The sequence below is a fragment of the Euprymna scolopes genome, chromosome 12, assembly GCF_053919585.1.
Source record: "Euprymna scolopes isolate OS-2025 chromosome 12, ASM5391958v1, whole genome shotgun sequence".
NCBI classification, from domain to species: Eukaryota; Metazoa; Mollusca; class Cephalopoda; order Sepiida; family Sepiolidae; genus Euprymna; species Euprymna scolopes.
In genome coordinates this window covers 105122967-105134074 of record NC_136493.1, presented here as the reverse complement: position 1 = coordinate 105134074, position 11108 = coordinate 105122967, and the positions used below count along the sequence as shown (strand labels likewise).

General features: G+C 33.9%; 1 protein-coding gene across 1 annotated transcript; it reads left to right on the top strand.

Moving 5' to 3' along the window:
* Positions 1–1975: 1975 nt before the first annotated feature.
* On the top strand, positions 1976–6563 carry LOC145291096 (uncharacterized). Its single transcript, XM_080136612.1, has 2 exons — positions 1976–2451; positions 4016–6563. Exon 2 carries the CDS (start codon positions 4905–4907, stop codon positions 6561–6563), a length of 1659 nt encoding a protein of 552 aa, XP_079992738.1. The 5' UTR covers positions 1976–2451; positions 4016–4904.
* Positions 6564–11108: the final 4545 nt, after the last annotated feature.

Below are 11108 nucleotides of genomic sequence, written 5' to 3'. Positions count from 1 at the left end.
CTGGACAGGGATCAAAAGAGGCTCGCCAACCTGATCGGTCCTAAACTGTCATCTAAGTTGCAACCTCTGTCCCATCGACAAAATGTTTCATCCCTCTGCCTGTTCTACAAATACTTTAATGGTGGCTGCTCTGACGAACTGCAAGCACTTGTACGTCCTCGACGTGACTATCCCTAACGGACTAAACAAGCAGCTAAGTCCCAAGCATTTACAGTAGATACCCCTAGGTGTAAGAAAGCCTTTTACTCCAAAAGTTTCTTCCCCCAAGACTGCAAGTCATCGGAATTCCCTTCCGGGATACTGGTTTCCCAACTGTACAGATATTCAGAGGTCAAGTGTATGTGAACAAATATCTTTCTACTATACTCCCTTAATAATGCCCCCGCAAATTGTCCCCTATAGTAGCCCTCTACTTCAAAGTGGTACTTGGCTTTTTTGGGCTGAAGATTGAATAAAAAAATAGTATCACATAATACAAAACAATAGAATATTAGAACTAAGGCATATAGATATTAGAACTAAGACCTATCGATACATTTTTGGACGACTTCTATCTCTCGATTACTTTTTTTAACGTGCATTCCTCGCATTCAATAGCACATGTGTTTGATAAATTGCGAATATTATTTCATATCGTTGTTTAATAAAATCAATCGATTCATCATTTATCGTTCACTAGGTTGTGTTCCTGAAATAGAACTTAGTTATAGCTATTTACATCGTGACTTCCTGAACCGTTTAGAATGATTGGGATAAAATGTCCGAATAAATAGAGGGAACGTTTAAAAATAGTTTAAGTTAAATATACTATATAACAAATACATTAATAATGATGAGTACATAAATCATATCCTAAAATAATTCATTATTGCTTATTTGCAATAAGCCTTGTCATGATTTCCATATTAGTCTCGCAAGTAACTGCGAGACAAACAAAATGTTACTTATTAGTCTCGCAAGTAACTGCGAGACAAACAAAATGTTACTTAGAGACTACTATTGAGTAATCCAACGTAGGGTACCGGTGGAAAAAATAAAAAATTAATTTACTTGAGACATACTTATTGAACATTTTCTGAAATAGTACAATAATTACCTTGACATTCTTCTGTTTAGTTTAAGATATCATTTTCAGATATTTTGATACTAATACCGTTATTAAAAAAATAAAAATTGCCGGATTTTAGTTTCATAAGAGTTTTCCACTATAACATAAACAAACCACTATTCGTACTACCATAATAACAGCGACACAGAGAGAGAGGGAGAGAGACAGAGAGACAGACAGACAGACAGAGAGGGGGGCTACTGTTCAGTATTTGTGTAAAATATTACATAACTGATTTTTCCCCTATTTTTGATTATCCGTTACATTAATACCATTGCTAAATTAATTTAGTTTAAATCCCGCATTTCCATCCATGCTCACCACCGCCCACCGAAAATTACCGACTATTACCGAATGAGCAGACGTTAAATTGTAACAAACACACATCCGTAAAGTTGTTTATTTATGTCTGCGGTGCAGAGCTCCTTACATGAAACATTTTCTTGCATTATTTAAAACAGGTAAGCGTACTATTTTTTTTTTTTTGTTTGTTTACAAATGCTGTGTCAATAAAATTCTTACTTTCTTTTATACCACTATAACATAAACAAACCACTATTCGTACTACCATAATAACAGCGACACAGAGAGAGAGGGAGAGAGACAGAGAGACAGACAGACAGACAGAGAGGGGGGCTACTGTTCAGTATTTGTGTAAAATATTACATAACTGATTTTTCCCCTATTTTTGATTATCCGTTACATTAATACCATTGCTAAATTAATTTAGTTTAAATCCCGCATTTCCATCCATGCTCACCACCGCCCACCGAAAATTACCGACTATTACCGAATGAGCAGACGTTAAATTGTAACAAACACACATCCGTAAAGTTTTTTATTTATGTCTGCGGTGCAGAGCTCCTTACATGAAACATTTTCTTGCATTATTTAAAACAGGTAAGCGTACTATTTTTTTTTTTTTTGTTTGTTTACAAATGCTGTGTCAATAAAATTCTTACTTTCTTTTATACCACTATAACATAAACAAACCACTATTCGTACTACCATAATAACAGCGACACAGAGAGAGAGGGAGAGAGACAGAGAGACAGACAGACAGACAGAGAGGGGGGGGGCTACTGTTCAGTATTTGTGTAAAATATTACATAACTGATTTTTCCCCTATTTTTGATTATCCGTTACATTAATACCATTGCTAAATTAATTTAGTTTAAATCCCGCATTTCCATCCATGCTCACCACCGCCCACCGAAAATTACCGACTATTACCGAATGAGCAGACGTTAAATTGTAACAAACACACATCCGTAAAGTTGTTTATTTATGTCTGCGGTGCAGAGCTCCTTACATGAAACATTTTCTTGCATTATTTAAAACAGGTAAGCGTACTATTTTTTTTTTTGTTTGTTTACAAATGCTGTGTCAATAAAATTCTTACTTTCTTTTATATTTATGCGTTATTGGTAAAACTTTGTTTATACAAATTCCTGGGACTTACGTAGGACCCCCCCCCTGGAGTAAATGTGGCATTGCGGTGATTTTGCGGCCTGTCAAGAATATTATGAATATATTATTATCATTTTTAATTTTTTAACTGGCTGTAACATTTTCTTGCATTATTTACAACTTTTTTGTTGTTTGTTTACAAATGCTGTGTCAATCAAAATTCTTACTTTCTTTTATAGTTATGCGTAATTGGTTAAACTTCGTTTATACAAATTCCTGGGACTTACGTAGGACCCCCCCTCCCCGGAGTAAATGTGGTATTGCGGTGATTTTGTGGCCTGTCAAGAATATATTATGAATATATTATTATCATTTTTAATTTTGTAACTGGCTGTAACATTTTCTTGCATTATTTACAACTTTTTGTAAATAATGCAAGAATATGTTACAGCCAGTTTTTGTCTTTCGATATTTCTTATCGTTTCTTCGCAAGTTTGCCGGCGACGACGTAATGTCCTAACCTCATTATTAAGAAAATAATAGTGTGTTACAATTAGTGCATCTGTTCTTCAGATGCTGCACTTCCATTTCATGTTCTCTTTCGGTGGAGGAGAAATCTGTCACGACTGAGACAATTTTTATTTTTGTACCTTTTCTCCGCGTTAAAAAACGACCCTGGTGTCTAACTCTGTCCCGTGGGGAGGCATAGTAAATAGGTACAATAAGTGCATGATCACCAACATTTTTACTATAAGGGTGTAACAAATACTCGTGTAACAACGGTAACATAAATGCAGAAGCACATTTTTACCTAAGTACAAAATTAACAAGAAGTAATATTACGACAATAATCATTATATAGATTTACATAGTAAAAAAAAATGTTTTCTAAACTTCCCATTTCGCCCCCAAGGGCACAGAAGTTGTCAAAAATGCCCCAACAGTTTAAATCTCATATTTTTATTCTTGCTCAACAACGCCCACCAAAAAATCACCGATTAATAACGCATTAGCAGACGATAAATAAATTGGAAGACTCTAAGAAACGAAATAAACAGTCAAGTTTTTAAAACGATTTAGCAAATAAAGCCATCTTTGTCATTTTCTTTGATGATAGGCTGAGTTAGATTAAAATGACAAATTTATAGGGTATTATATTATTCTGGGGGTCATTTCTTTTATTTATCTTTATTCTCCTTTCACACATGTATGTATATATTACTACTGCACCTACTGCACACCCTTACTATACATTCGCCCCCCCCCCTCATTTTCTACAATCTATTTATCACTCTCCCCATTCCCCTACCTCAACGTCACTATTCCTCCACTTTTTCACTTCGTCATGTTCCCACCCCCCTTTCACTGCCCCTATTTTCCACCTCCCTGACCGATTCTTCTTCTTCTCAATAGTACTCTCAATACTTCTCAGTTCGCTCTACTATTCATTGTTGACCTTTATTTAATTATTTTATTTTTTTTATATTGCTCATTCAGATCATCCGAGACTTGAGACTACAAAGTGACAATTAGAGACTCAGACTGTTAATTAGAGAGAAAGAGAGTGACGCAGGAGGGAATATAAAAGATTGTAATGGAAAAGGAAGGATCGAGTCAAAGTAAAAGAAAGCCTGAGTGATAGATTGTTCAGGAACAAACAGAGAGAGATATGAGCAAGGAGAAAGCAAGTGAAAGAGAGGAAGAATATCGCCAAGAACAGACTTTCTGAGAGTGAGGGCACTCAGAACAGGAAAAGACAACTCAAGCTTGTCAAGACACTGCATAAGGCTTGTCACTCCTACCACTTGTTTGACCATTTTTATACATTTTCTGACTCGTTTCTTGTTCAAGTTGCACATAATTGACATATTTTTGCCAACTATATTGCATTGCAAAGTCATTAAAATTGTATTTATGTTCATAATTATAAAAATGTAATATGTGATTATATTTTTTCTATTTTCACTGTGAACAAGATAAAATTTAATTAAAATATATCTTTTATGAAATAGAAATTATATTTCACAATTAAAAATTGCATAATTCATTTCGAATGTAAGCCTCGTTATCACAATAAATGCTACATTATGCATAAAAACAGATCTATTATTCTGATGCTTCTGATCATTGGTGGAGTCGAAATTAACCCAGGACCTATTGATAAGCAAAATGAAATGGAGTACACCAATGCAAATGATGGCAATAAAAAAGTATATGATAAAATTGCTGAAAAAGCTAGAAAAGCTGAATATTATAGAAAAAAAAAGATAAAATAAAACAAAGAGTTCAGAATTATAAAAAAAAACTCAAGGCGGTAAATAATGATACTTATAAAAAAAAGCAAAAAGAGTCAAATAAAAAATATTTCAATAAAAATAGAGAAAAAATGCATGCGAAAATGGCCCAATATTATAAAAAAAATAGAGAAAAAATTTGTGCAAAAGCATATTATAGCAAATATAAAAATAAACATAGAAAAACAGCATCTAAATTTACTTGCAAATTCGAAATGTCAAGCAAAGATGCTAATTTTCATCGACACATTCTGATTAGAAATATGAGACAAATTAAAAAACGACGAAGATGTTATAATGAATTAATGCAAAAAATGATTATAATGCGGAAAATGATTATGTCATACAAAAATATTGTCAAAGAGAATATAACAGACCTACAGGAACGCAGATTGGCTAATAAAAGGGCATTCAGCACTGTCAACAAGAAATATATTGAAGGAGTTGGCATGAGAAACTTCATGATCAACCAATTGAAGAAGTACTTCAGATGCATCCACTCTTATGTAGAAAAAGCCAACAATGACGGTCTGCAGACTTATTGGGGCAATAATTTGTTCCACTGCTTCACCAATGAGCACTTTCTTTGCGATAAAAGCAAATATGAATATGTGCCATTGGCTCAGTTGTCAAGACACAATTTTAAATTTATGCATTGCCAAGAATGTGATTGCAGTGAATTAAACACATTTGAAGTCCCCATAAATGAAAACAATGAAAATCAAATTAATAACAGTGACTACAGAATATCAATGACTCGTCTGTGTAGAATCGAAGATGGCTGTCCAGACTCAGCTCAGAAATTGGAATATGCTAAAAGATTGCATAACAATTTGTCTGATTTGAGTCCGAATTTGACAATTGCTCAAATGAGGAAGAAATTGGATAGTTTCCAAAGTTGCAAAGGTATGCATTCTGATAGAATTTATTGCTGTGGCCAAAGTGATTGCACGGACAAGCTGGCCCTGCTGAAACTCTTGTCACCACACTCGCAACACCTGAGAACAGTGATCAGAAAAGTATATCGATTATTGTCGATTGGAACATGGCTTAACAAATATGACATCGCAATACTTGAAGGTGACTGGTCATTATATACTGAGTTAATTTACCAGGTTAGCAGAGATGCTACTATTTCTGACCTTTACAATGAATCCTTTTCAAATGAAAATGAATTTCACACTGAGGTTTATGTAACAACAAAATATGCCAATTTGTTTAAAAAATTTCAAAAGGCAATTTATGATTTTAAAATAAATCATTGTGACATTTGCAAAATGCGCAAAAAAGATTCAGAATTGCATGAATGGGACAACTGGGATAAAATAAAATCTCAAACAATACTTAACATTATTAAAGCAAATTACACATTACCATGTATTGTATGCAAAAAATGTCAATCGGATATGATAACATACAAAAAAGTACCAAATTTGGCATCGATTAATGGTCTTCTAGTTGATCACATCCCACCTGAAATCTCCATTTTGAATATGTATGAAAGTCTTCTTATTCAAAGAGCCAAATGCTTTATGAATATAATTAAATTGGTGCCATACAAGTTTAAAGGACTGCAAAGCCAGTTGATCCCAGCTATCAGAGGAATAGCTAGTCATTTGCCAATGCCAATGGAAACAACTATCAACCATGCTATGAATACATTGCCAAACAATGATCATAAATTACTTGAAATTATAGTTGATACATTGCCAAACAAAAAAATATTATTTGGCGCTCATTGGTTAATATAGATAAAGTTCTCAAAGCTTTGGATTGGTTGAAAAACAACAATATCTTGTACAATGACATTAAAATTGATCGAAATGCCAACTTGGATGAAATTGTCACATGCACTGGGCGAAATGATAGTCTGAATATGGATCATTTTCTGACTCAGACTGGGGCTCAGATTTCATATGAGCATCACACGCTCATTGAAATGCAACCAATGTTGCCACCTGAAAAGGATTTGACGATTTTCAGGCAAAAAAGAGTTGAAGGAGTATTACTAACTGACAATGACCCATTATTGGAATTGTTTTGTTTTCCTGATTTGTTCACAAGAGGTAGATTTGGAATGTTTTCAAATGAACGTCCATATGGCAAAGTAAAACCATACATGTACATCAGAAATCGATTGAACCATTGTGATCCTAGATTCAGAAGAAATATTCAATATTTGATGTTTTCTGCCGATAAAGCTGATAAACGAGCCATTGATGCTGGTATTTATGCTATAATGAAAACAGCAAAAATGCCAAAAATAACAGTTGCTGAACTGAAAAAAAGATTGACAAATAATGATAAGCAACTGGAAGGCAATTTGTCGATGATGATGGCAAATATGCGAGGATCTAAGGAATTTTGGGCTCGAAAATACACGGATTTGCAAGCTTTTGATGAGTGTTATGGAGTACCCACTTTCTTTTTGACACTGTCTTGCAATGAATATATCCTCAAAGATTTGCACGAATTTCTTGAAAAGTTGAATAATACAACTAAAAAATTTGGACAAATAAATAATGATGATATTGTGGCAGTCAGTGAACATTTTTATCATAGATTCACATCATTTTTGAAGATTGTCATACTTGACAAAAACGGCCCTCTGACTGAAGTTGCCCATTATTTTTGGCGATTAGAGTATCAAAACAGAGGCACTCCTCATGTACACATGAAAGTGTACTGCAAAGATGCTCCTATTTTTGATGAGACTGACAAAGATTCACACAAAATAGTCCAAACTTTCATTGAATCTATTATTACTTGTCAACTTCCCAACCATTTTAAATCACCTAAATTAGCCTATTTGGTGAATAAAGTGCAAAGACACACTTGTGGTGGATCATGTTACCGTAAAAAATTTGTCAGAAATAAATTTTACACAATTTGTCGCTATGGATTTCCTAAATCTGCTGGAAATTTCAAATTTAACACAATTGAAGAAAGTGTTAGGTCACATAAATGTGGCAAAAAAATTAAAAAATTGTATAATTTGAATAGAAGCTCACAAGAGCAGTACATTAATGCTTACAACCCAGCTATTTTGATGATGTGGGAGTCTAATATTGACTTGCAGTACATTTCTGACAATTCAATGATTCTGAACCATTACATCACCAGCTATCAGACTAAATATGAAACATCTGAGACTGAAGGTGTGTGGTCATTGGACCAATCAAAATCATTTTATGGTAAATGCAAAAGCGCTGGTCTTTATACATTGTCCAAAAGAGATTCAGGAGCTTATGAAGTTGCTGATAAGCTGTTGGGACATCACTTGTTTGGAGCTTCTGCAATTGTAATGTGGGTCGGTGCTGATATACCTGAATATAGAACCCGCAGATTTTTGCCACAAGAAGAATTGGATCAAATGCAGCCTGATTCTACAGATTTGTATTATGGCAATATGGTTGAAACATGGTACCCGAATAGACCTGATTCTATGGAAAATAAAAGTTTGTACTATGTTGCGAGAAACTATGAAAGAACAATGAATGCTTCCACAAATGATGATGAGAAAGTTTCATTGAAGCTGCGAAATAATCATGGCTTTTTAAAAAAAGTGAAAGAAAAAGCTATAAAGACGCCAAATGTGAGATTGACTTCTGAAACAAAAGAACGATATTATCACAATTTGTTGATGCTGTTCAAACCTTGGCGCCAAGAAGAAATTGATTTACTTGATGGCTGTAAATCATATGAGCAATCATTTTATCAAAATGCTCCATATTTGTCTGAAATGACAAATTATGAAAGTATTAAGAAAAAAATTAAAGATGCTATTGAAATAAGCAAAAAAATAGAGCAAAAATCTAAAAATTATGCAAATGAAAATAACGCTGATGATGATCAAATTGATTGCGATCCTAATATGGCTAAAGAGGCAGATAAAAATGAAGCTGATTTAAATATGCCTCAAATCAGACATGTCACTGAAGCTCAAGTTTTAGAAAATGAGCAAAAATTGAATTTCATTCAAAAGAAATTTATAATGAAATTATTTCCAAACTTGAGCAACAAAATCTTCATTGGAATGAGGAAAACCCTATTCACAGGTGCAATTGTGACGATTGTCCACAAATTCTCAAATTTATTAGTGGTTTTGGGGGTGTGGGCAAATCTTTTCTGATCAATGCACTGGCAGATAAAATTACTCTCACATATCCTGCCATCAATGGACCCAGTGTAGTTATTTGTGCTCCTACTGGTGTCAGTGCTTACATTTTGAAAGGATCTACATGCCATAGAGTCTTTCAACTAAATGTGCAGCATGGTTCTACACCTAAATATGAACCATTATCAAAGGATAAAATAAAAAGTTTGAGAACCATGCTTGGATATGTGAGATTATTCATTATTGATGAAAAAAGCATGGTTAGTCACTTGCAATTAGCATTTATTCACCAACGTTTGCAAGATGTTTTTGGTGATATTAGGAAACAAGTGTATCCATTTGCAAACATGTCAATTGTTGCATTTGGTGATTTATTCCAGCTTCCACCTGTTAATGAAAAACCTGTATTTTCCAAAATATCTATTCAAGATGCTAGAAAATCAAATTTGGGAATTGCTGGTATAAATTTGTGGTCATATTTCGATTATGATGAATTGACCATAAATATGCGACAAAAAGATGACAATGAAAACTTTGTTAATATTCTTAACAGAATTAGACTTGGGTCACCAACTGATCAGGATATTGAGATCTTGAAAAGGCATCGAATCAATCCTAAACAAAAAGCAAATATTGATCAAGTTACTGATCTTTTGCAAAATTTGCAAAAGAAAATGCATATTATTTGCATTGTACCCACAAATGAATCTGCTGAGGAAGTGAATTATAAAATGTTGAAAAAAAATAATATTCATATCATTGAAATTTCAGCAACTGATTCCAACTTAAGACAAAAAACCGTAACAAAAAAAAAATCAAAACAGACACCAAAAACTTCTAAACTTAAAAAGATTTCTGACACAGCTGGACTTGAAACTGTGCTTAAAATTGGAATTGGTGCTAGATGCATGTTGCGTCGGAATATTGATATCGAAAAAGGACTTTGCAATGGTACAATGGGTACAGTCACTGAAATACAAATGAAAGATGGCAAAGTTGTTGCTGTGACTGTAAAATTTGATCATATGGATCATGCAGTCAATGTTGAATTTGTGCAAGCTGACTATGAACTTTCTCGTGGCCTCTTTGTGACTAGATCTCAAATACCTTTGTCACTCAGCTATGCTTTAACTGTCCACAAAACCCAAGGTATTTCAGTCGATGGTATCATTGTTGACTTGGGATCTGATGTCTTTTCAGATGGAATGGCCTATGTAGCTTTGTCACGTGCTAGAAAGCTGTGCAATGTCTATTTGATCGACCTTGACCCTCATAAATTGACCATGTGTAACAAAAGTGCATGGACTGAATATAATAGATTGAGGGCCAAAAGAGACAGGGTTGATTTGCCACCGCTTCCTCCTTGTTCTGTTAAGCCTCAAAGTTTGTCATTGTACAAACAGACTTATAAACGAAAAAAAACAATCGTTATAGATCATGATTTGAAGCAAAAACATAATAGTCCAAATAGAAAATGGCTGAAAATAGACAATTCAATTTCTCAAAATAATTTGGACCTCAAATTGATCAATGAAAGAAATGCTTGTTTTGCTAACAGTATTGTTCAGACAATTTACCACCTTCCTTTGTTGTCTAACATCATTAAAAGCATTCCAAACATTGATTTGCCAATTCAGCAATTAAAAATATTGCTTGTCCCTGGCACTCACAGTGTTGCTGATCTTAGAGAATCAATCGGAGGCGTTTTTAATAGTGGCCAACAAGAATGTGCTATTGCATTTTGGGAATCTTTGATAAACAAGTGCCCTGACAGTGCCAAACAATTATTCACTTTTGAAGAAAGTAAAGTGATGAAATGTCTTAGAATACACAAACAAAACTGCCAAAGACTACAAGATAGTGAATGTAATTGCACCTTTAAAGTTGGCTGTGGGTTCCAAACCTTGCAGATTGCTGGAATACCACAGAGATTAGTTATTCAACTTCATCCTACTGATGGTCGACAGCAATTTAAAAGTTTGCTCAAAACTGATGCTTCAGTGCTCAAACATTGTATCAAATGTCAGCAAAATACTGAGCACTTGGAAAATGTCACTAGAACGTTTCCTACTGCAATGAAATATTTGTGTGTTCAAATAAATAGATTTATGTTTGAAAATTATAATCCTCGGCGAATTAATGCTGAAATTATGAATTTCAGTACAAAAAAACAAAATAT